The sequence below is a fragment of the Ambystoma mexicanum genome, chromosome 2p (assembly GCF_040938575.1).
Source record: "Ambystoma mexicanum isolate Mex_15411 chromosome 2p, UKY_AmexF1_1, whole genome shotgun sequence".
NCBI classification, from domain to species: Eukaryota; Metazoa; Chordata; class Amphibia; order Caudata; family Ambystomatidae; genus Ambystoma; species Ambystoma mexicanum.
The window spans coordinates 123,113,400-123,140,330 of record NC_090923.1 but is presented as its reverse complement, the minus strand read 5'-3'; the positions used below and the strand labels follow the sequence as shown (position 1 = coordinate 123,140,330).

The 26,931-nt window shown below is 44.3% G+C and overlaps 1 protein-coding gene across 3 annotated transcripts in view; it reads right to left on the bottom strand.

The window, feature by feature from the left end:
- Window positions 1-25,993, bottom strand: part of CHCHD6 (coiled-coil-helix-coiled-coil-helix domain containing 6) — a 3,402,742-nt gene extending 3,376,749 nt beyond the window's left edge. Inside the window, exon 1 of one of the 3 annotated variants that reach the window (XM_069643379.1) lies at window positions 25,808-25,993. In XM_069643379.1, coding sequence (XP_069499480.1) covers window positions 25,808-25,891 — 84 coding nt within the window. In that variant the 5' untranslated portion in view covers window positions 25,892-25,993. The remainder of the gene's footprint in view (window positions 1-25,807) is intronic. The other 2 variants (XM_069643378.1, XM_069643380.1) reach the window with 2 other exon arrangements.
- Window positions 25,994-26,931: the final 938 nt, after the last annotated feature.

Here is a 26,931-nt window from a genome sequence, read left to right as displayed (position 1 = left end):
GGACTAAAGAAAACACAGACGGAAAACCTTTACAACGTGACACTTGAAAGAATCGACAAGGCAGATGACCTGATCCTAAAACACCACAATGTGCTGCGCTTACTCCATCTAATTCCTAGCTTGAGGGCTTAGTCTCTGAAGATCTAAGAATTGTGGAATTTTGCGACGAGAAGAGAAACGTCAAAGTCAACTTGCACATGCACTCAAAAATCATATTTGACATCTTACTTATTATCTCTTGGGTTTGATATTTACAAGAGTGCAGAGAGGTGTCTGGAAGTCGACTCATGCACGAAGATGTTGGATCAAAGGGTTGTGTCCAACGGCCTCTCGACGGAACCATCTAGTCGAATTAATCTCACTGAATGCGCAGTGCAAGATGTTATCACCACCTGTCAGACTGAAGACTTCTCTCCGAAATTCAGGGATCAAATAAAGATAACCATTGAGGGCTCATCCTCATCACTGGGCGAGGCTGAAGGCAACTTGGAAAGTGGGGGCCAGGGAAACTATTGGGCTTGGATTGCGTCTGCATTAAACAATAATGTGACTCAATAATGCCAGGTGTCTGGGCAAAGGACCTTCCTTAAACTGGGCTCCTGGAACACAAGAGGCTTTGGTCATCTATTCCTAACACCGTGGATGCAAGAGGTAGACTTGGTATGTTTACAAGAAACCTGGTTACTGAGCTGCCCTAACTCACAAGACTTTGAAATAGCAATAAATCCTGCTATAAAACAATCAAAAGGAAGACCAATGGCTGGTCTGATGATCGCCGTAAAAAAAAGCCAGTGGGCTTATAATCGAATCCTCGACCAATGTTCCCCATTTATCCAGACAGTAAGAGTCTTGACCTCAAGGGAGGTAAATGGATTATGCAAGGTTTTTATCATCATTAATGTCTACTGGAATCATTTAGCGACAGGGACGACCCGATTCATAGATCAAATAACGACAATAATAGACGCTTTATTTGAAGGCTGTGAATCTCCAAATCTGATAATTTGTGGTGACCTTAACACAGATTGTGTGAAGCGCGTACCGCTGAAACTAACCAGAAAAGGAGTAACCTCCACCTGTAAAGAAGCAGCTATTAAATGGTGTCTGGAAATGGAAGCTAGAAGTTTGTTTATGCTAAACGGCAATGTGGAAGGAGACATCCCTGCAAATCCAACATGGCGAAGAGTTAAAACACACTCAATTTTGGACTACATGTTTGTGACTGATGCAGTCCACACATGGGTAGCGCGGTTTGAGGTCAAACCGATGGATCATAGTGATCATGACATGGTGTTAATGAGCCTAATTACATCAAGCTTGTCAGCCCTGAAAACTTGGCCCCATGCGGTGTCCGTTTGCTCAAACAGAATACGTCTGGAACTTAGAGATGACGAAGTAACCATAATCGTAAACAATTTTGACCAAGTAGATTGTGGGCCTGAATACTGTCATCTACTGAGTTCACTGAGCACAAACAAGGCTTGAAAAACCGAAAATTTGCTCATAAACACACATTTGAGTTGATAGTACAACAGCCTAAAAGACTAATGCGACAGGAATTGAGAAAACTACCAAAGGAAAACAACGAGGTCTCTGTCCTGAAAAAGAAAGCTATCAGAAAATAATACAGGAATCAGAGTAAGTCACACAAAGCCACTCTTCTGCAGAACGATTCAGAAGCAATGATGTCCAAAATGTCAAACAAAAAGTCATCAGACTTTTGGAGAATTATTAACAACAAATTCCCTCCACAAGATTCCCTGCAAGCAAATCAAATCTCTGAAGCCACATGGGTTTCCTTCTACTCTGACATGTTCAGTGAAGAGGATTGTGTGGAGGTTCACTATCCCTTGAAAGTGGCTCACTGGGATCTAAAGTTTGAGCGACAGGACATACTGAGCTCAATCAAACGAGTTAATGCTTCCAGGGCTCCAGGTCCTAACGGACTCACAAACTTCACCATTAAGCATAATGCGGAATTGTGGGCAGACCTCTGCACCATCCTGTTCGACAGAATACTGAGTAAATGTGCTTCCCCGACATCATGGAAAAGCGCTATTGAAGTACCGATCTTCAAGAAGGGCAATGGGGCTGATCCGAAAAATTATAGACATATTGCTCTTCTTGACGTTCTGGGTAAAATTTATGTGACTCAACTACAACAAATGCTTTTAAGGTGGGCCAGTGAATGTAATCATGTGGATCCAAGACAAGCCGGATTCGTAAAGGGTGTGGGCTGTGGTCTCAACCTTCGCTTATTGAATCTCTTCAAGTTGGAAGCTATAAGAACAAACAGAAAAATACATCTAGCACTGATAGACTTCTCGCACGCATTTGATAGTGTTGATCGCGGAATCCTCTGGAACAAACTAACTGCATGGAACTGCCCCCGAGCCTCCTGGAAGCAAAAAGAGAACTGCACACCAACACAAACATCAGAATTCGGCTGGACCAAAGGGGGACTCTTTCCAAGCCAATAGAGACATTTAAGGGTGTGAAACAGGGCTGCCCCCTGGCAGCGATCATCTTTAACCTGTTTTTATCTGACTTTGGTGAAGTCTTTAACAAAATATCTTCTTTTCCACCAAAGGTGAATGGCACCCACGCAAGTTGGCTACTGTATGCAGATGACTTGATACTCCTAGATAATGACATCTATCGGTTTGCAACGCAAACTTGATGCCCTAGAAGTCTACGTACAAAAGAATGGCCTGCACATTAATAAACAAAAATGCAAGATTCTGACCTTGCAAAATCTACGGACGATAAAGAACAACCAAAAGAAACAAGTCTGGATTCTGGAAAAAACAAAGCTGAACATCTTAAGAGACACAAGATACTTGGCATGAGATTAAGCTCGAATCTAAATGACGCCCCATGGGCAGAACTAGCTAAATCAAAATGCCGGCAACTGGCTTATCAAGCATCCATAATAAACAGACAGTATGGGAAATTTTCGCTAAAACCGACCATAGCATTTTACCAACAAAAAGCTATTCCAGCAATAATCTATAGGGCGGAAAATGCTCTTGGTTGTTTGTCTGATCTTTGGAATACCTTAGAAAATATTTTCTGGGTGAAAGTGTTAAAGGGATGGTCTAGTAAAAATTTGTATTTAAAAAATAGATAGGCAACATAAAAAAAAAAATACTAGCATTTTCCGTTTTAAAACTTCCTATGTAAAATTTTGAGCTATTCAAGCTCAGAATTGGCAAAAGCAAGCACATGGGCGCATCCATTTTGTGAAATGGAGGCCCTCCTGTGCTGGATTTTGCGGCAATAATGAAGGAAAAGCCAGCCAGCTGTAGTAAACAAAGGCTACCGCTGGGTGGCTTTCCCTTCATTAGTGCTGTAGGCGGAGGACGGGGACCGGAGACCAGAGCAGGAAAGCTGCAGCTGAATCTCGGTAAGTGCTATTTATTTATTTTTTAAAAATAAGCACTAGCTGCGGTTTTTTTTCTAGGTTTTCCGGGCTGGAGGAGCCCGGAAAACTTAGAAATAAAACTGCAGCTTTAAAAACGTTGTATTTATGTTTGCGGTCGCTTTTGAACATCTTTTCTTTTGTTTGTTTTCTTTCTTTTAAGTGCGTTTTAATAGTAAGTTTTATTCTGTTTTGATTTTTTATTTGTAAAGATAGATACAAATGTATAAAAAGTCCTTTTTTGGTGACTAAAAGCACATCAAAAAGAAACAAAGCGGTGTGTATACCTCTAGCATGGGGGACCACTTGAATGCAAGCATTACCAGATGGCTTCCTTAACCTGTTGTACAATCATTAGAGAAGGATGCGTTCCAACAGAGTGTTGAGCCACCCATTACCATGGGGATCATTAAAAGTATGCCGGTCCGCAAATAATGGTGGTAAGCTTACCGGCACAAGTGGTTGCCGGACCGGCATACTACAGGTCTGCCTGCTGGAGCCGCCGTGCCCGACAGGTCCAACTAGGTATGCACCTAGAGTTCGTCGGCATCCCCTCGCAGGCACGAGCGCCAACTCCGATGTTAAAGTCGCAGAGTGAATAAGCGCAGCTCTTCAGCGAGTTACTCGACCTATCAGTCAAAGGGGCAATAGAAAGAGAAGTGTAGGAGGGGCCAGGCTTTATCAGCAACATGTTCCTAGTCCACAGAGGGGAGAAGGTCAGACCGTAATAAATCTGAAGAGTCTGAACGAACGGGTAGTGTACAGACACTTCAAGATGGAAGGAAATCACCTCCTTCGGGATCTTCTCAGGACAGGAGATTGGCTTGTCAGTCTAGATCTCAAGGATGCCTTCCTGACAATACCAATCGTAGAACAGCATCGGAAATATCTCCGATTTCAATGGGGCACAGAACTGTGGAGGTTCACTTGCCTTCCAGTTGGCCAAGCATCCGTCACCTTGGCCCTTCACAAAGCTCATGCGCCTCGTAGCAGCTGCCATTCGCGAGAGTGGAATAAGGATCATAATATACCTACACAATATACTGATTCTGGGTCAAAGCGCAGTGCAGCTACGAGACCAAGCAGAATGGGTAAGCCACCTGGTAACGTCCCCTCGGTTTCCTCATCAATTCAGAGTCAAAGTCAGATCTCCGCCCCGCCCATAGAATAGAATTCCTAGGCTTTGTTATAGACCCCAAAAGAGCGGTTCTGGAGTTGCCAACGCAGAAAGTGCACGCGATTCAGAAGGAACTGAGGTCAGTGTTAGCGAAGAAGGTTATTTCGCTTTGCGATCTAGCTCGCATAGTGGGCCTCCTAGCAGCTTCGATTCAGGCGATCTTTCCAGGCCCTTACACTACAGAGCCCTTCAGAGGCTGAAGGTCAGACACCTCAGAGGAGGGTTAGGCTATCATCAGCTAGTATCCCTAGACGAAGAAGCCATCACAGAAATCCATTGGTGGTTACAGAACATGGAAGCCTGGAACGGCTGAGCAATCTTCGGAGATACTCCGGATTTGGTAGTAGAGTCAGATGCCAGCAGAGCAGGCTGGGGTGCTCGGTGCGGGAACCTCCAGACGGGGGGGGGGGGGGGAATGGTCTCAGGAAGAACGCAAACTGCATATAAATTGTCTGGATTTTTTAGCAGGTTCCTTCGCAGTAAAAGCATTTACCAGAGACCGGGCAAACTGCTGTCTCCTTCTCAAGATGGAGAACATTTCAGCGGTCCAGTATATAAACAAGCTGGGGCGTGGGGGGGGGGCTTCCTCCAGGATGCTGGCAGAAATAGCAAAGGATTTTTGGCATCATTGCTTACACCAGTAGATTTCACTATCTGCAGAATATTTATATGGGGCTCAGAACATTGTAGCGGACTGGAATACGTGATATCTGGTAGACTCCAGTGACTGAAGGCTACTCCCGTCCATCTTCAACATCTATTGGGACCATTGAGTCTAGACTTGTTTGCCACCAGACTCAATACCCAGTTGCCCAGGTTCTACAGCTGGAGAATAGACCTGGAACCAGCAGGGACGGACGCGTTCCTCCACCGGTGGTCAGGAACCGTCCACTATGCGTTCCCTCCATTTATCATGCTGACGAGAGGGTTAGCGAAAGTGAGGAGAGAGCAGGCAGAGCTAGTGCTCATAGTGCCGATGTGTAAATCCCAGCCATGGTTTCCAGTAGTGATGGAACTTTCTACGGATATCCCGAGAGCGATTCCTATACTGAGTGGACATTCTACGGAGTCCAGATGGTCAGTTTCACCCACCAATAGCGGGGGGCACGCTGATGTTACTGGCGTGCAGGGTTTCAGGCGATGTTGGGAACTGCCAGGCATTTCGCAGCTCGCTGCAGACTATTAGCAGCTCATGGGCACCTTCCACCATTAGGAGCTATGGTGCCGCTTGGACTCGATGGTCGTCGTACTGTACAGGCATCGGTACCAATCCCATTTCAGCCCCTTTAGTACATATGCTGAACTTCTTAGCACAGAGGTTCGAGGACGGCTGTGCCTACAGGACACTAGGAGTGTATAGGTCTGCGATATCAGCAGGACATGACAAGGTGGAAGGACACCCGATAGGAGAGCACCCCGCCGTGGTACGGCTTCTGAAAGGAGTGAGAATGAGGAAACCACCAGAACCCAAGTCCTCGGTTCTATGGGACGTACGGACAGTTTGTTATCGGGGCAGGCCAAGAATAACTCAAACACTTGCCGCAATCCCAGCTTTCGGGAAAACTAGCCATGCTTTTATGCCTCATAGCGTGTAGGAGAGTTTCAGATGTGAAAGCTCTAGAGATCGATAGAAAAATCTTCTACCCATATGGAGTAGCACTCAATATAGCTAACAGAACAAAATCCGACTTTTCCGTTATTTCATTTCCCTATTTTCGGGATAACTAAGTTATGCGTAGCGCAGTGCATCAAAGATTATGAAGCAGCTACAGCAACTTTGAGGCCTAGAGGAGTAACACAACTGGTAAATGCACATAGGAAGCCTTTCCACGCAGTAGCTACAGCCACCATAGCAAGATGGGTTAGAGAAATAATGCATTGGACAGGAATAGATTTGTCACAGTTTGGCGCGCATTCAGCGAGAGGGTAATGGCATCCAGCGCATTTTCAGCAGGCGTGTCCTTGCAGGACATTATGAAATCAGCCAACTGGTCTAATGAACGTACTTTTAAGACTTTCTATTTGAAGCCAGTCTCACAGATAGCTGATAAGAGTGATAAATTGCTTTGAACAAGCATAATGCTTGCCTCAGTCTTGCCATAGAATGAAGACTGTCCAGGCTTTACAGCTCAGGCAGTCTTGATTCTATTAAAGACAAGGAGGCGAGCATTATATCCCACCCTCGTGGGTCATGACATGGCATGAACTTTATTTTTGGATAATGTGTTCAGTAAAGACCCACACTTATGATCATGTTTCCATTCCTTCCAGGGGAAGATCAAAAAGCAACCTCAGAGCAGGATCCTAACAACCGATCGAGAAGATCAAGCATGAAGATTTCACGTCATCATCTCTAGGCCAAGAGTTCGGCAAGGATGAGCAGTTCCAGTTTGTCTATGCCGGTTCAAGTTGATTGTTGGACTTGGTTCAGTTTTGGTTACCAGTCAAAGAAAGAGGAGTTGGGAGACAGCTAGGGCCTTCTTATGGACAGGGGTCAGCCCTGATTGGACAAAAAGGGGGTGTTACAGGACTACGAGGACTCAAGGGATTTTGGGCATTTGTAGTCCGAAGACATTTTTCTGTTATTTCAAAACTATGCTACCCCTATGTTTGTTGTAAGCTTCCAGGAGAGCTGGGAGGAACAAAAAGAAAGTGTGAAATATGTTTAAGTTGAATTGCTGTGGGAGCAGTAATAAAGAAGTAAAGCATAATACTCGCCTCCTTGTCTTTAATAGACTCAAAACTGCCTGAGCTGTAAAGCCTGGACAATCCTCATTGTCGATTGTACAGATGATGGCAATAGTCGTACAGCTTTCAACTTTATGTCTTTGCGCAAATGACATTCTTTTTATTGCATTTGTTTTAATTAAACCTTTACAAAAAACAAACATCATAAAAACATTCCTTTAAAACATAAAACAATTGAGATTCAAAATATATAAACTATTTTAATGCCAATGCTTCAATTCATCTAACAATCAGAAGTCTTAAAATTTGAAGTAAAATCACAAAGAAAGTGTCCCAAAAGAACAAAAGATAAAATACATCAGTGAGACAATTCGGCCCAAAATATAAATCATAGGCCTATCATTTGTGAATATATAAAGGCTAAAAATTGAGTTAGATCTAAAATTAGAGTGACTTTCCCACCCCACATAAGCCTCGACCAAAAAGTATTGAGCATAATCAGGTTCAAGATGTATGTCTAACATAAATAATTCAGGTCTCGTAGGGCTAAAACGGGGACAATCAATTATCCAGTGCTTTAGCGTTTCCCAATTTAGACCAGTTGCCTTGAATGAAGCCCAATACTTGGTCCGTTCTGTAGTTGTAAAGTGATTAAACCGAAAACTCATGTAAAGTGCACATGCTTTGTTGCAAGAAAAACACTTTATATATGTGCAAAGATGGCCTCTCTTCCTACGGAATGAAGTATATTCCACATATAACCTATATGTCCCTATGGTTTCAATGGTAATTTGCCAGTCATAAATATAACGTTTCTTTTTAACAGTACAGAGACAGTTAATAGGTTCCTCTTCACTTGAGTCAATATCGGAGGAGAGAGCACATTTTCTGCCTATATAAATTAATAGAATTCGATGAGGATTCCACCAGCATAAGACCCAAATCCTCATATAGTGATTTAGAAGGTGGCTCCAAATATTTAGCAATATTTGCCTCCAGTGAAGTCTGGTACGTAAGGAGACTTAGCCCAGCTCATGCCTAATAATAATTATTATTATTCATTACGTTTTAGTTCAGAACTTTTCATAAAATTAACATTCATTTCATCCATAATACACAATACATATAAATAAGTAATCACAGTTGAATATATACAAATAGCACATTTAGTTTCTAACACAGAAAATGAGGCAAAGACAGACAAGAAGACAAAAGCAGTACAAAAATCTGCACTTGATTAGTTAAGATCATCATAATTCATATTAAATATAGTCTTTTCCCCTCCAATCCCCTACAATTTCAGCGCGTCATGGATTTCATAAAGGGCACCATGTAGACCTTCAAGTTCATGGTGTCCTTGGGGTTTCCTAACAAGATCTCAATTTTTGTCCCAACCTGATAAAGTGCCACGTGTGTAGATGTAGTGTCTGTGTTTAGGCAATAGTTCCAGAAATCTGTGGATTTTATGCCCTCATATTCGTGGACTAGCTTTCCCCAAGGAGGTTGTAGTGATACACGAAATTGCAACCTTGCCAATCAGGGCTTTAGATGACAGCATTAGCCGCTGAAAGCCAATAGTGTATTCAAAGTATGTGCTAAAAATGCTGACAGTAGTCTGTTGTAGCACTTCCATTATGCAGTAGTGAGCTACAAGGAATATGCAGGCCTAGTATGAAATAGGTCACATTATGCATTGTTGATAGACAGGCAGGGAGAGGGCCCCTAGCTCTGTAGCTAATAGGTATTTTTGGAGTGTTTGGAACATCATGGCACCTATATAGCGCTTAGATAGCCAGTCTTAAGCGCTATAAACACTAAGCTATGAGTGCATGCCTTTTAGAGCTTGCAGATGGGGTTAATACATCCCTGCTTCCCTTAGAATATTCAGCCTCACTAACGGTAGCCCTGGCTCCAAGCTAATCTTCCTTTTCTCTGGGAAGGTACTGATAAGACATTCCTCAGCCTTCGCAGATGGGAACCAGGGAGGGGTAGGAGCGAGCAGGGAGCCTCTCAGAGAGAGTTGGGTTTTTTCCATGAGCCAGTTGCACAGGGAAAGTTCTGGAACTGTGCGTCATGGTGACTGACAGCACGAGATTATAAAATATCCATACACACATGACTCGTGGGAGATCGTCCTGTGGACTTGATTCGTGCAGAAACAAGTGCCCGGAATTGGAGCTCTGACGGCACTCCTTCAGCTCTGTCCTCTGAGCGGGGCTTGACAGCTAGCTTATGAGGGCCAAGGTCTCCCAGTGCTGATTAAAGGGGCGTAAGACTGTGTTTCTCTATGTTTCTCTATGTTTCTCTATGTTTATCTAAATTCCATGTTTCTCTATATTTTGCATTGCTCTAAGTTTTATGCTTTGTAATATTCTTTAACTTGAATCCCAAATGTATATGAAATTCACTGCTTAGAATAAATATGCTAAAACTTTGAGGGTGTCATTTGTCACTAGCATGAGATCACTGCTCAGCACAATAGAACCTGTATTTTGGGCTGAATTGGGTATTTTTGCTCTCAAAGGGCTGGCCCCGAGGAAGATTTTGCCCATATCAAGACAGAGGTCATATACAAAAGGGCCTAATTGAGGACAACCAGTGAAGACGTGTCTTGCAGTCTCCAGATTAGTGGGTCGAAGGCAGAGTCGATAATATCTTTGTTCTACCGCCAGGCCCCATCTAGCCCCCCAGATAGCCAATAACGGCAGTAGATTTCAGCACATCATGATGCGCATAGGTCGTATTCCTGGATGAGGGCACTGTACACAATACCTCTGGGGCTTCCCAAATGTGTGGGTCACAATGTTCACAGCTGAGTAGCCTTTTAGTTTTACTAGATGGGAGTAGTTACGACACCAATCCCATTTGTTTAGTTTCCTACAGAAGGCCCCTTTTACTGTAAATCAGGATGCCATTCCATTACGTCAAATTGCTTGTTGTTTAGTTTAGTGTAATTCGAGCCTCGTACTGAAGGCTCTTTCTGTTTGCTACTGCCAATCACTGCTGGTAAAGGACACCATGGAGAGAGCAGGGATTTTATATGGAGTACTCTTCTCAATGCCATGCCCAACACGGAGATCAAACCCAGTTTTAGGCGCATATATTCATTAGGCGTCGACTTGGGCAACCCCAGTACACTGCGCCAAAAAAAGACCTTGCAGTCTATTTAGCCAGCTCAGAAAGATTTGATACCCATCTAGAGAGAAGGGGGCACATAACCAGGTTTACTGTAGCAGAAGCACCTTAAAGCGTAATGTGTGTGGAAGACCCACTGGGCAGTAGTGCGAGTAACACCTTGTGGTCTAGAAACCCACTTTCCAGCTTCATACTGGTGTTGGGCCTATACTTTGGAAGACGCTTTTCAGCCATCTGAGGGCAACCTCGTTATTGAACCCCTCTGTATTGTAGGGCTCTTGGGAGGGGAGGGAGATCTGCTCCACCAACAAGTTTGGGGTCTGGTCCTTGATATGATACTTAATACCTAGAGGTTTCTAAGCGCGGACCAGGGGAATCAAACCTATGTTGCTCTGTGTCGTCTTGCTTCCAAGGCGAGCACGTTGCCACTGAGCTCCTCCCGAGACTCCTTACATATACTACATTGCACTCCTGGTCCTGGTCTCACAGATTTGTCTGTGAAGTTCAAAGCCTAAGTAGGCTAGTGATGTTTTCTGGGCCCTTATCAGTGTGCCGCTTTCGGGGAGCATACAATGCAAACGAGTCGTGAAAGCTTTTCTAAGACCTAAGGGTTATACAAAGCCAGACAAATTCAAGGTTCTTAAAGATGGTATCTTTATGAACAGTTTCAGCAGAACAGAGCGGTTCAAATTGGGGTGTTTCGAGTCCCTTGTTTTTGTTTTTTAAATATACCTTTATTGCGATCACAAAAAAGCATCCGCCAAACAGCTTGAAAAGCCGAACAACAAGTTTAACAATCTGATCAACAAATTTGTATCTTTATAGTACAAAAGAAGAGAAAAAGGACAGAACAGAAATCAGCCCACTTTTTCCCACAGCCACCGCCCCCGGGTTTGACTCCTATAGCCGACTAATGTCCAGTGAGTCTCACGAGCACATACTGCCCGCCTGGGGCCAACAGCTAGTTTTGTAGCAAAGTCCAAGCTCAATGGATAGGTTACAGGATAAATAAGGTTCCGCCAAGGTGGCCTGTTCCCTGGAAACAAGCCTGTGCGGAGCTCCAGGAGAGCTTTAGGCGTGTGGACTAAAGGTTTTTCTCTGCTATTCCCCTAACAGAAGAGCCATATTAGGTCTGGGCTGCTTGACCTTCAAGGAGATGCTCCAGAAACGGGAGCCATTGCTGGTCTATGTGTGTGTGAGACTCCATCATGGGGGCAGTTAGGCTTTCCATGTCATATTTCTTTCGCTTTATTCAGCCAATCTGATTTCGTGGGAAGGGAGAATGCTTTCCACCTTATCGTGACACAGACACTGATAGCTAGGAGCAGGTTTCTTGGCATGTGCAGGAGAAGTAGATATCAGTCCTCGATCTTTCCGATTCCGAAGAGAACCAAGAGAGGAGTTAAATCTCTCCGAATTCCTTCAATCTCATAGATCCACCCCATAATCTCCTTCCAGAACAGATGAATCCATGGACAACTCCACCACTGATGCCAGTATGTGCACACCTGAGTACACCCTCTCCTGCAGTAAGGGGAGATGCCCTCGTACATTTCTGCTAAGCATAGCAGAGTTAGGTGCTATTGGGTCAAAATTCTGCAATTGTGCATCTTATATTGCATCGAGATCGAGGACTTCCAGACTGCCTTGTATACAGCATCCCAGCCAGCCTGATTCTCTGTCCAGCCCAAGTCCTGATCCCATTTGGCTTCAGTGTTTAGAGGGGAGAGGTAACCCCTGTCCATGAGCGCCCTGTACATGGAGGCTATGAGCCCCTTGGAGCCAGAGTACATGTTCAATATGTTTTCGAACGGTGTCAGTGGGCGCTGCAACAAGCCCTTCCACTTACAGTCTGTGCGAACTCCCTTCAGTTGCAGGTATGGCAAGGGGTTATAGTAAGGCCCTGTTGCGCCTCTTCGAGCTCTCCCTTAGACAGGAATGTGCCTTTCCTCCACATTTTCCCTGCCCTGACCAATCCCTGTTCATATTAGGGTTGAAAACAGAGGGGCTCCTGAATAGCATCCCTAATTGGTGGGGCCCAAATACAGCTAAGCGGTGACAGCCACGTTGTTACCCCCTCCATACCCAGGATTTTCCTATCCCATAGTGCCCAGAGTGCCTGCAAGACAGGATGCTCCTGTGCCCTGCACGGAATGGCATCTCGAGGAGCCCATAGCCATTCCCCAAGAGTGAGTCCCTTGTTTTGACACTTATAGTCAAAGTTTATATGCGAGTCTAAAGGGACTGTAGCAGAGACCACATGCTTACTGGGCACTTCTTGTTCCTCCGTCTTCCTCATTGTGTCTGCTGCTTTCAACAAATCCGTTACCGAATTTTGTGACTGACATGTTTACTTCTTCGCCCAAAAACCTGGGGACTTCATCAGGAGTGTCCACCGCTGTCAGATGACTGCTACATTTCTCCTTGAGTTGCCAGCTTGTGAGCGTGCCCACCGACTGTAGATGGCGTTTCGTCCTCCTGGCAATTATCTTTCTAGTGCGGCGAGGTTGAACTGTAGAGACAATCGTTGAGTTCAGCAGCAGCTAGGTTTATCCAAAGAAACTAAGGGAGGATTAGTTTGGACAGTCACAAGTATGCGTTGCATTCTTTTCCTTCCTGCGCCTTTTCTTTCTAGTCAGGTAAGACAAGAGGTGAGGTAGACAACGAATCTATGATTTCCAGTTCAGCCTGGGAGGCGAACTCATTAGATAAAGATTTCTGTGTGTCACTCTCCTTGTCGTTTGGCTGCACTTGGTCTACCAATTCCACGTTTTGTAATGGCGGCGGGGCACTTAGTGCCCCTTATAAGCGCTCCTTGTTTGAGCAGGTCTTAGTGTATATGCCCACATTACTGTAGTAAAATCTTAATTGCGAAGTTTAGGACCTCATTGTTATCAGGAATAGTCAATTTCACAGAACGCTTGGAGGTTCAAATTCCTGTTTATTCCCTCAGTGGGTGCAGAGAACTAAGGCGAGGGCTCAAAACACAAGTTAGGAGAGGCGGGAGTTTGTTCTCAACTTCCACCATGTCTTCCTCTGCCAATTCATCTCCCGCTTTCCCTTGTCGAAGTTCCTGCGGGCAAGACGCATCATGGATGGAATAGCACAATTCTAGCAGTGAGTCATCGATGTTGCCAAAAGATGTTCTATTATAGAGCTGTCTTGCCACCTCTGAAGTATTAGTAGCCTCTGTCTGTGTCATTGCCACCACACTTTTTACTCGCAGTTTCACCTTTTGGTCATTCTGGCTGAAAGTACTTTGTGATCCTCGGGCTCCTCAACAATGCAACCGCACTGGCAGCTCCTCCTTCAGTCTCACTGTCTTGCAGTATACCAGTCACCTCTGCCACTCTCACTGAGATTCTTTGTAGCCTTTACTCTTGCTGTAAGGTTTTGCTTCACGCAAATTATATGTTCTAGTTTTTACTGGCGCTTTTCCCAGCATGGCTGCTAGCAACCTAGCTCAGCAGGGTGGAGAAGACTCCCTTACGGGTGGTATTAGAGAGATAACAGAAATTAGCCAAATATGCAGATTAGGTCAGATTTGACTAAGGTATCAATTAAGGAGGGGGGGGCTTACCACCTGTTATGTTAGGTGCTAGCCCCTAGTTGCGCCAGTCTCCCACCGGACCACTTTTTCACCACTTGACACCCACGCCTTCTGGCAGTATTTAGGAATTTCAGATCAGTCCTGCCAGCAAGCACCGCCTCCACCAGTAAACACTGAAAAAAATACTGCTGCTCTGGTACTGCAGCCTGCACCATGCCAGACCACTTTTTCACCACTTGACACCCACCTAATAATGGCATTTGGCAATGAATTGGAGAAGCCAAGCACCTCTGTCCAGACATATCCCTGTAAACTATTCAAATAGTGACCCAGATCTAGTAGGCACATGTCTAAACCATAAAGTAGGATGGGTCCAATCTTCAACAGTAGTAGTTTACTAGTGGCAAAAACGTTGATGTACATACTCCGGCATATAGACATTTCATGTGTGATAAAAGGAGGTTAAAATGTTGCTAAGAGCGAGTTCTTCCACATACCAATAGATGAGGAATTGTGCAGTACCTAATTTCTAAGAATCGCTCAATTTTCTCTATACCCATGGTCCAATTCATTGTTTTTATTTTATATGATTTTGATTTGAATGCATTGGCTTGCAAATTGTAAGCTGCTGCGTACTGCAAGAAAAGATTTAATTTGACCTGCAGCCTCAAAGCCGTCCTATCAAAAAAGATAAGATTGTCAACAAAAGCCAACCAATGCAATCTTAACCTGCCCAATTCTCACTGGTGTAATCTTGTCAGTGTTCCACAGTTTGTCAATATCACAAAGGTTAAACAGAGTAGATGCCATGATACAACCCTGCTTGACCCCCGTGAATGTGGGAAGGAAATTTCTAAGGGCACCTTCATGAGTGATCTGAATTTTGAAAGACGTATTATGATGTAGTATCGCAAATAGCTGTACTAAACTCGGAGGGATTTTGTATCTCAAATGTTTGTTCCATAGAACGGATCTAATTACGTAATCAAAAGCGGATGACATGTCAAGTGATGCCATAAAAATTGGACCTGCTATGCTTGACGGAGTTTAAAAGATGTGCCAATATGGTCACATTCAAGGGAGTCCCTATATTTCTACTAAAACCCACTTGAAAAAGCGAGAGGAGGGCTGACTGTTGCATAACATTTTCCAAATACCTAAGAACCAAAAGTGCAAAGACATTGGAGGAGGCATCCGATAGGGCTATGGGACTAACAGAGGCATCCATGGGATCACCTTTTTTTAAATATGGGAATTATAAGAGACTGGGTCCATGAAAGAGGTAATGACATTTGATGTGTCTAAACCGTTTTAAACGTAATGATAGTAAAACTGGTAAATGGTCCGACAATCCAGTGGTCTAAGTAATTCTCGCCTTACTGCCTAGGTCCTAGGACCAAGCTGTAGATGTTGTCAAAGGTTACGGCTCAAACAAACAATCCCTCTTATTCTTTAAATTTCCCAATCTACAATATTGCCCTGTGTTTTTACTGTTAGAAATGTTGAAAGGCATATTTAAACTATTCCTCCACAAATACACAGATTAACACAGGTAACGTGCAAGGTTCTTGAAGACTCAGTTATTGCAATGCTTTTTATCTTGGCTTCATGGGTGTACACTTTCTGTAAAATTCAACAAGTCAAGAACTTGGCTGCCGGCACGTTATGCAATGTGGTTCCCTGTAAACATGCCTTGTCTGTTCAGCACCAACTTCACTATATGTAATTTCTAAAATAAAGTTCAGGGCTCTTTGACTTGCACATAAAGTCATTTAAGGCCACAAATCAACTTTCTTGAAAACGTTTGCCCTGTTGCTAATATACGTATAACAATATCAGCTTACCCTCACGTTTCAATACTAAGAACTCTTTACACTTACTCTGAGGGTGGCAAAGACATTTTAAGTTTCATGAACTCCTAAGCACTAGGCTGTGTCCTTCTTATTTGTGCTTTCCGTTTGTCACCTCTGGGTGGGTCTCTGATCTATTGTGCTAAGAGACTGCAAGGTGAAATTTTGTATTCGACAAACATGAAATAAATACAAAAATAGTCATCTGTCAAGAATTGTTTGGTAAGGTCACGGACAGTTATGCAGGATATGGAAAAAAGCGAACTGCGTTTTTGGGAAACATTCTTGCTCGTCAACTCTTGAATTTCTGGGTTCCAGCGAGTACAGGTATGAGCAAGATAGGAGAACAATGAGTCTTCACATGTACAATTATACAGATGACAGGCAGCATAGCTAGCACCAGTTTTAGTTAACAGACTCCCCCTATATATTTCCACCGATGTCTAGACAGTGACCAATAAGAAAGTCAGGATTCCTCCACCCGACTCATTTAAATAGTGGAGAGAAGGAAATTGAAGCACATAAGTGATTTGCCTAAAATCAAACAACTTGCCTCATGAAGGGAAGCTCAAACCGGGTCTGTTTTTTTCTTGATAGCATGCCCAGGTTATCTGTATGCATTTGTCAGATAAGAAAATTGAAGCAGATGCATAAGGGCCCTATCCAAAAATCACACAAACCTTTGACAACATTTTTGCTCTTGATCAATGCACGTATACAAAAGTGATTGAAATCGAGTTTAGGTCATAATAAAAAATGAATTGTGTTTATTTCTTTTTTCTTTTAAAGACCTCGGGTATGGTGAGACAGTGCTTTGTCTTAAAGTGGGAACTATTTTGATTTGATCCATTGTTAGTGGGACATTTTGTATGGTAGAGGATTTCGACTAGGCAAATTATGCACAACTTAAATCACGGTTGGGATTGCCCAATTGTGTAGCTGTATTGACCCAATGTGTAAAAGACAAAGGTGCCCACATTTTCAAGAAAATTCTTTGGTTGAGGTGTTATTAGCACAGTCAAGCCATAAGTTGATCTGCTGTGCAATTCATATATTAGCACAAATAATGTGGGGGCTATCATAAATTCACTCTACTCATTTAGGAATTGAGATTTATGCTTAGGTGGTCTGTAAATTATAGCTACGATGGATCTGCCCTCGTTAATCAGGCATTTCACTAATTTCCTCAAAGGATCTGAAGTTGTTCATTTTACTGACAGAGAGCACCATCTTACACAATCAGGGTGGATTAAGGATATACTTGCATCCATTTTACATACTGCATTTCTTACCAGGTGATTATAGTTAAGAGGTATAGGCGAGTCAAGTATGGCTGTATACTGTTGCTGAAGTAAGTTTCCATTAGGCCACTGAGGTCTAATTCCTGTTCCTAAATGATGTTAAGAACATGCAGGGAACTTTTGTTGGCCGATATCGTATTAATTGTGCCACATTTAACAAGCTTGTGCATTTTGGAAGATCTAGAATCTATGGATTGGTCAAGAGAAGCAAATGTTTTATAAAAAAGGAGGACTCCACATAGCCATAGACTAATATTGACCCATGCAACATCGTCATAGAAACAATCGTACCACATAGATTAACTCACAATGCCACCAAAGAAGTAGCTCCCTTACACATGCTAAGAGGAAAAAGAGCACCACACATGCTAAGAGGAAAAAGAGCGCCAACATAAGTTCCTCCGTGGCTACCCAGGGTAAGAAGATGCACACATGAAAGAAGAAGTATTGAGAATACAGGAAAATAAAATAATTGCATAAAAACCTGGTATGGCTGAGCAAAGGACAATAGTAGAAGGTGACACAGTAAAGATCAAGCTGTCCCACAAGGACACACCAAGGGTTCCAGGTTGAGTCAAGATCGGAGATTCGTGGGGAAAGGGACAACTCATGACTGCATCCAAAGTGGAACTTAGAAGGAGTAGAAGTGCTTGCAAAGAAACCTCCAAGGATGAAGGACAATGACAAATCAGGACTGCAGTCCTGGTGGGAGGATGAAGTCGGAATACCAACAAACCAGCATGTTGAGTACTAGACATGCCACAGGAGAAGCTGAAAAAGTTGTTAAGAGTGTTGACTCACGCCCCGTCATTAGGAAAAGACAAACCTATGATCCTGGAGAACCAAGGAAGAGATAGAACCATTAGTGCCATCACAAGTGCCTCCAGAAACTTGACTTACAATCCTGTTGAGATCAATATTACGCGAATCTTTAGTTGTCAGAGATGAGGCCCGATTCTGTAGACCTGGGGAGATACATGTGGACTGCCAAGTCTGCCAGACTCAACAAGGGAACATTTGGATTTGGCTTGGTCTGTGGATGAATTAAGATAGGGGCGAAAAAGAAATGAAAGAAACCACCCTCTGAAGAAAGATAGAGCAGCTACAAACGGACGGGTGGCATCCAGGGGAAGAGCATATCCCCCTACAGAGTCAAGAGATCTCAAACGATACAAAACCCAACTGAAGGCTGTCTTAACCCAGGACACAGAAAAACTTCTGTTCCTGAAACAGAAATATCACGACAATGGGGATAGGGCAGACAAATTCCTGGTGTGGAGACTGAGGGAGGAAAGAGAGTGAAAAATGATTGGAGAGATAGATTCCGTGAGGGGGCGGTGACTATGGGGAGTCCATCAGATTCAAAGGGCATCGAAGAGGAGTTTGTGAAATATTATAGCAACCTCTATACCACGGAATGGGAGGGGGCGCAAATAGATGACTTCCTGGATAGGCTTCCCCTACTGGGGCTGAGCCCAGAAATAGTGGAGAACTGGAGCTCCCCATCACCCCCGAAGAGGTCCTCCAAGCCATCAAGGGCATTAAGTCAGGGACAGCCCCGGGGGAGGATGGTTTCTCTATGAAGTTCTACAAACAGTTTGGACCACGGCTGGCCCCGTACCTAGTGAGAGTACTCAATGCCTGCCTACAGGGGGAGGGGGTTCGACCCTGCCTCCCACTATGCTGCTGGCAACGATCATGGCAATTCCCAAGGAGGAGAAAGACCTGTCCAGATGCGCTTCATATAGGCCCATATCACTCCTGAACAGCAATGTTAAAATTCTGGGAAAAATCCTGGGGTCGAGACTGGAGGGGGAAATGCTGAAGTTGGTGCATGGCGACCAAGTGGGCTTTATCAGGGAAAGACAGGGATCAGATAACAACCGGAAGACCCTGGACCTCACACTGTGCACAATCGGGAGATACGGATACATATCTAGTATCCCTAGACTTAGAGAAGGCATTCGACAGGGTTGAATGGCCCTTCATGATGAGGGTCCTCTCAAGGATAGGGTTGGGTACCAACTTCCTGAGGTGGATAGCAGAACTCTACAATCAGCCCAGGGCCAGGGTATGTGTGAATGGGGGATTCTCAGAAACCTTTGGGTTGACTAGGGGCACAAGACAGGGGTGTCCCCTCTAGCCACTTATCTACGCCCTAACGATGGCACCATAAGCAATCGGAATTCGAGCACATGACTGGATTCAGGGCCTTACGGGGGGTGGAGGGATATAGAGTTTAAGCTCTCCCTATTTGCAGATTACATACTGGGCTACCTTACCAACATTCAAACCTCGCTCACCACGCTCCTCGCACAGATCTCAGAATATGGTTGTCTTGCAGGGCTCAAGATCAATGTTGAGAAGTCAAGCATAATGCCAATTTGCAAACCCAAATGACCCCCTTAGACTCAAGAAGGAGCTTTCAGGGCTTGAGAATCGAGAAGGAGAGCCTCTGATACCTGGGCATTAAATTGACCAGTGACTTAAAGAAGCAAGTTGCAGCAAACTATAACCCCCTCCCGCTCAGTTGACAGCCGATTTAAAAAGGTGGGACCCCCAGATACTGATCTGGTATGGCAGGATGTCTTCCATAAAAATGAATGTGCTCCCCCCCACTTACTAGATCTTTGTGCGGCCATACCGACGCAGCTCCCGGTAATGTTCTTCATAGAACTGGCGGCTGAGCTCTGCAGATTCATTTGGCGAAACAAAACCCCAAGGATTAAAATGGCAAAACTGACACTTCTGAGGAATAAGGGCGGATTTGGGTTCTCAGACGTTTGCCTGTACTACAAGGGGGCCAAACTAAGAGTGATGCTCGAATATATGAGGGATGAACTGAGAACCTTCTGGACCTACCTCGAGGACCTGACAGCCCATCCATTGAAGGTGAGGGACTATTTCAGGACCCCTCTCAGATCTATCCCGGAATATCTTGGATCACTCCCTACTTACTATGAGTGTTTTCTGGTCTATTTGGCGAGATACAGGGGATACCCGCCTCTTCTCTGCATGATCCTAACACTTAGCATCAGTATGTGGCCCCCCCATTTGACCTTGCGTTCCAGGGTTTAAGGCACTCACAGAAGTGGTCAGACAGGGGTCTGGAGCGAGTGGGGCAGCTGTTTAAAAACAGGGTTTCCTAGCTCTGGATTCTTTGAGAAAGGAGATGGGGAAAGAAGCGGTCCCGGTCTTTGAATACCTCTGCATCCAGGGCATAATGACTGACCAGACATGGGATGGAAAAGTGCCAAGGGAACCCAAGTGGGTTGAGACGGCCCTGGAAACCTCGATCACGCGAAAGGGCATTTTGTCCAGATTACAGGAAACTATGAATGAATCCAGCTTGGAAGGGAGGCAGACTTTCTAGAGGTACGGGGTGGAGTTGGCAGGGAAGGAAATCACAGAGGAAGAATGAGCGCGAATCTATAATAAAATCACCATAATAGAGCATAATTTTAAAGTCCTAATGGGTTGGCACAGGGATCCACTGAAGCGTTCCAAAATGTTTGATCGGCCTCTCCCATGTGCCCTAGAGGTTGTGGCAGAGGGGGGTATCTAGCCCATATGTGGTGGCACTGCCCCAGGGCCCAGCTGTTCTAGACTGAGGTGCTAGACGAAATTACGGGAGTCAGGCTCACCAGTGACTCCATTCAGATACTCTTGGGGGTTCCAGAGAAAAGCAGAGAGGAATATAGACTCCCCAGGATGTGCGAGTCCATGCTGAGTGCGGGAAGGCTGGCCTTGTTCCAGGGCTGGAAAAGCAAGACTCTCCCGATGAAAGATATGCGGGAAAGGAAAGTACACGACATGATGGTTGTTACAGCAGTTGTATATGACAGGCTGCCTTGGTTCCACGCAGACTGGGGTGCTTTGCTTTTGAGATGGGGCCTCGAGGAGGGGACCCCGGCAAGCCTGGCTGATATATGAGGGGATGGAGGAAGAGGGGAGTGCCTCAGAGGGAGCCGAGACAAAACAGTAGGGCTGCTTAGTTTCTTCTTTTGTAATTTTGCTTTTGTTTCATGTGAACTGAGATTTGTCCCCTCGAGACACGATTACCTGGACTTTGACACACCTGGATGAGTGCATTGAGAAGGGGTTGGGGGGAGGGGAAGTTGCGTACAATGTTTTGTTGGTGAAAAATATCAGGAGGAGGAGGACTGGGCAATGTTCAGGGAAATGGGACCGTTTCCTTTTAAGAAATAAGTTTGACAATGTTCATGGAATGTCTCGTTTCCTTACAATAAATTTATAAAAACTAAAGTTTAGAAAAAATAAAAAAGCAGCCCGTCACTTAAATGGGGGAAATGTCCAGGTCCGGGCAGTCTTCGTGCTGTATTTTACAGGATCATTCTATACTTTGTGTTGGAACTGATGTTGAAGATGCTCCACACCTCGAAACAGAATGGGTCACTCCTGCCCAATACGAGACACGCCTCTATATAACTGTTATTGAAAAAAGGGAAACCACCCACTTGCATGGCATGCTACAAGCCTATCAGTCTGATAAATAGATACTTGCCCAAGTGTTAGCATTGCGAGTGGAGAACACATTGTTGCAACTTGTGGATGCCAGTCAGGTTTGGACAAGGGGAGGAATCTTTCTACCAATAAGTGTAAACTGATTCTGATACTATTCGAGAGCCGGAAACAAACATCAGGAGCAGCTGTCTTCTCCCTTGACACTGATAAAGCATTTGATCAGATAGATTGGGACTTCTTTTTTTGCGTCTCTGAAAAGATTTGCATTTGGGGCAGAGTTAATTCGCTGGATTTCATTATTATACTCCAATCCATCAGCTGCAGTTGCTACTAATGGCTTGTCCCCAGTCAGCTTTGAATTGAAAAGAGGCACCAGGCAGGGCAGTCCCCTCTTGCCGTTGTTATTCGTATTGGCAATGGAACCACTGGCTGTGAGGAGAAGGAAAGATGCGAAGATACGAGGTGTACGATATAGAGATGAATAACAGAAGGTGTGGCTCTATGCAGATGACTTGCTACTAGTGGTATGGCAGCTGGAATCTTCCCTTCATGTTACAGATTGAGTCTTTAATTGGTTTCTATGACTATAAAATAAACTGGACCAAGTCTGAGACCATGCCTGCTTCTTCTTTATGTGATGCTCAATATATCTGCAGGTACAGATTCTGCTGGTGTACGAAAAAGATTAGATATTTAGGAGGTTGGCCTTATGATGGACGAAAACATGAGGTATATGATGGCAAACTTGAAGATGGATTTGGACGGGTGGTCTGAATTGAAGTTCTCTCTTTGGGGGAAGGTCAACGATGTCAAGAAGACTTCTCGTATAAACGGCATCCTGAGTAGGATACTGCTTTCCCCACACAAAACAGGCCTGACAGAATTAGAGAGCCTATTTTAGAGTCAACACAAACAACCATGTCAGACACTTTTAAAGCTGCAACTGCTCTGTGAAAAGGTTGGTCTATATTCCAGACTTTGCATTGTTTAGACTGGCCTTCTCTGCAATTCATCCAATTCCTTTTCTTGAATTATCACCTGATGTCTGGGCATGAGCGAAATCTAGTACGGACACACCACTGGAATCAGAATCACTTTTGACGACTGATGGTACAATTCTATTTCGGCAATGGATTTAAGGAAGAGTTGGTGTCAACTTCAGGAATTGACTAAAGAGGAACCTTTACTCTCGGCAAGATCATCCTTATGGTTGAAGCCCAAGTTGCAGATTGATGGAAAGTCGATTTTCTGTTCTGAATATATTGGTTTCTGTGTGGAGTCCAGTGGTTAGATCTATTTGAGAACAAGAGATGGATCCCCTTCAATGAGCTATCTTCAAACAAGGGCGTTGGGGATTGAACCCAAAGTGAATAGAGGAAGCTAAAGATGGTGGTTGGGGATGTACTAACAGATGGGAAGGATGCTTTCAAGGATCGACTGTTGGATTTCAAGGAGAAAGGTCAGGTTGCTTCGAATGTGTACAGACTTCTTACAAGCTATAAGATGGTTAATGAAAAACTCCTCAGAACGTGTTCAGAAACTATTGGCTCTGAGAAGACAGAGGTGGAATGGGACAATCTGTGCAGAAACGTAGCTTTGACATCATTAAATCTCAGGGAGAGAGTGAGACAAATAAAAATCGGTTTCCATGTGAAAATGTCGCTCGACACCTAAAATAATTTCCCCAAATATTTTACTAGGGGTATAATTATACCTCCAATCGTAGAATATTTGTGTAAAGTTTTAGATTTTCTGATGGGTGCATCTTTAGGGAAATGTTGCCACCTGATGTCTATTTCCCCAGCGACTTTATACCTAAAAATCCTTAACATCTACTGGACTCCAATCAAATTGTGTGCGAGAGGTTTGAAGGACTCAGAGGCCTGTTGGGGATGGGGAGGGCTCCGTTGACTATTTAATATGGGATTGCAGTAAAGCAAGAACATTCTGGATCAATGTGACTGAAACCATGAATAAGGTTTGTTTTTAAACCTGAATTTTGATTTTCAGACCATTGTATTGGGGGGTTGGGGGGGAGCGAACTCCTAGAAGATCTACAGTATGCCCAGAAGTGTTGGTTTTTCAGAGTTTCCATATCTGCCAAAATAATTATTCAGAGAGAATGGAAGAGTGACAATTTTGCCTTGTAGTCTCTGTGGGTTGAGGATCTTCGCAAAATGTCTCCGATAGATAAGAGTTATTCTCCGTAAACTGAAGAAGAATCTGTATGAAGAAATATGGGGAAGATTTGTGAATCTGATGTAAATGTGTATTCTCTTTTGAATACCTGGCCTGTGTTTATCATGCTGTATTATTTATTAGAAATGGTTTAATAAAAATGGCAATACATTTTTTTTAAAATTCAAATAAAGGAAGAGAAAGTGAAGAGGTGAAATTATTGGACAAATACACCCATCATGGAAAAATGAGAAGGAAGCATTTAGATACAATGGGCCTCATTACACGGACGGCGGTAAGGGTTAACGGTCACCGTTAATGGCAACGGTGACCGTTAACCCTTACCGCCGTACTACGAGGTCCCTTAGCGGGTTAGTGCTTTAACGCCTGCTTTTTGCAGGCGTTAAAAACCAACCCGCTAAGGGACCTCGGAGCAGATTACGGCACCGCAAAATTGCGGTGCTGTAATTAGCGCCTTCCCCATTCCCATAGAGCCCTATGGGGCAGAAATGGGAATGGGGAAGGGCAATGGCGGAAGGGGGATTTACCGCCCCACCGACCTTGGAATGGGGCGGTAAATCCCCTTACCGCCAAGGCGGTGCCGGTAATTTACCGGCATGGTCCAGGGTGCTAATAGCACCCTGGATCACCGCCTTCCGTGTAATGAGGCCCAATGACTTAATTATGAGATGATCCTCATCACAGTTCTTAAGAAAAGGAGGTCTGTGGAGTCCGTTCAGTCTCGCGAGTCCTCGGGTAGGAGCCTGATCTCACAGGACCAGAGAGAACCACAAGTAAGACTGGGAAAGGAAAGACACAAAGGCACAGAGCTTAGAGGTAGCCTGGTACCCAGCTACTTAATTAACCCTGATAGCAAGATATACTTACCAGGTAATGATACACGTTTATGTTTAGCTATAAATACCACTACAGGCTCCAGAATGCCATTTGAAGCGTGCAGCCACAACAACATGGCCTCCATCACTGTGAATAATAGCTATATTTACATAATCTTCAACAGTTGAAGTCCATAATACTGTGTGGGGAGCTGCTCCAGTTCTCCTTGTTTTGACGACGAAAGTTCTCACGATATTCTGACACTTTAACAGTGTCCTCCATCCTGAAGGAAGCGGTGGCACCGAAATTGAGAGCACACACGTCCGAAACGTATCACTAACTTGTCACTATAAATATTTAATATTTGTATCGTCATTACATACGTGGCATAAGCCTATATAATGTATGAATGCGTAATTGGCATGATCACCTAGTTTCTTAATAGGGACTGTTAAGATGATGACTTATTGGTATGTATGGCTTGTTTTTTTTCTTTTTGTGTTACTAATGCTGTCGTCTCGCTTACTGTTTAAATATCGGTTTACCTCTGTGGCTTTCCTAATGACAGTTACAGTTGATGAAATATGTCCTTTCTAACCAACTCTATTTAAAGTGTATGTTGTAGATAATATAGCAATCTATTTAAATTAATACGACGTGAGGTCATGAATCTCCGATTGCCACTATAAGTTTGGAATTTACTGCAATTTCTTCTGTCTTCAGAGATGTTGTTGTTGGGAAAATTGTTTAATGAACTCGAAGGAACTCTTTTTTTTTTATGAAGAGCGTACCTCGCAAGACGTGGAACAAGAAAGGCGCAGCCAGTGCCGCGTGTAATGAAGGCATGTAGAGATATCTTGCCTTCGCCCGCGCGTTTGCTGCGTTTCCAGCAAACGCTGGAACGTATGATGTGTAGGTGACGGTTGAGGGGAATTAGAATGACACGAGTGCCGGCGAATGAAAGAGCGGGTGTAGTTCTGCGGGGAATCATTCTTTGAGGGGCTGCAATGCCAAGACCTGAAGTAAGGTCGGTCACGCGTGTGGCGCAGCAGTTCTTTAAGAGACAATTTACTGAGGAAGCCGAGAGACGTAGTGTGTGTACGAAGTGAATACGTGCAGCGTCTAAGGATGCTGGTCCAGTCAGCGGGCGATACAGACAAGCTGCCATAAGGTTCCGCTTCTCACCCTGATTCCTCGCAGTACCCGCACCCTGTCCTCATCGTCCAGCCCGAAGGACACCTTCCTGCCCGTGCTGCTGTTACCACCCATCACTGCTTCAGCGATATTACCACTCTGCTGCTAGTATATTCAACTACTGGCAGAGCACATCCATTCACCTGACCTCAGCCTACGAGCGCATAATAATAAACCGACACAAGACGGGATACTGAAAACAACCGTCCAATCAAAGTTCTCGTTTTTGCGAACAGGACGCTGGGGCTTGTATTACAAAGCGTTAGACTTGTCAAGTCCAAATGCCTCGATGTGGAATACTAAGAGCAATGGATATGAAAAACGGACAATAAGCGGTTCATACGTGCCCGCTAGAAGTGAAAGAGCCATGTTGTAAAGATGTATTATGGCTAATTTACGGGGGAAACAGCACAGCGGTTACAAGCTGTTTTATGAGAAAAATACTTCTAGAACATTTCGTAATTCATGTATGCGTATGTACAGGCACGTTAGCGTACAGTTATCAGGGTCGAGATTAGGGCCGTTCATCTCAATGGGCCCCAAGACATGGGCCCCTGAACCTGCTCTTAAATTAACAGTCTTTCTTTAATGCCGGACGTAAAGGGCCTCATCAGGAGTTGGGCTGTAGCCCTTAAATGCGGTGGCAACGGTATTACCGCCACATTTAAGGGCTGGCCCTATCACGAGTTGGGCGCTAAATCGGCTGTTTTACCTCCAGATTTTTTCTGGAGGTGAAAATCCCTGTTTTGGGCGGTATTACAGCCGGCTGTGTTAGCCTGCAGTATTAGCACCGAAAATTCCCCATTGGATCCAATGGACCCAATCAGGAATGGGGATTTACCGTTAAGGCCCAACCTGTGATCTGGTGGTAATACCACCGGGCCGGTCGGTGCTAGGGCTATTACAGTCAGCGGTGTTACAGCCAGGAATACAGCCCAACTCATGATGAGGCCCAAAGTGTGCGTTTTGCACCAGGCTAATTACGGCCAAGCTGCCTTTGCTGTCTCTTTCAGGCCTTACCGGCTTTGTAGTACCGAGCAAAGTTATATCACCTCTTGCCTTTTTATTCCTTTTCAATCTGCAGCTATTAGCCCCATCGCTGCATTCCACTATGT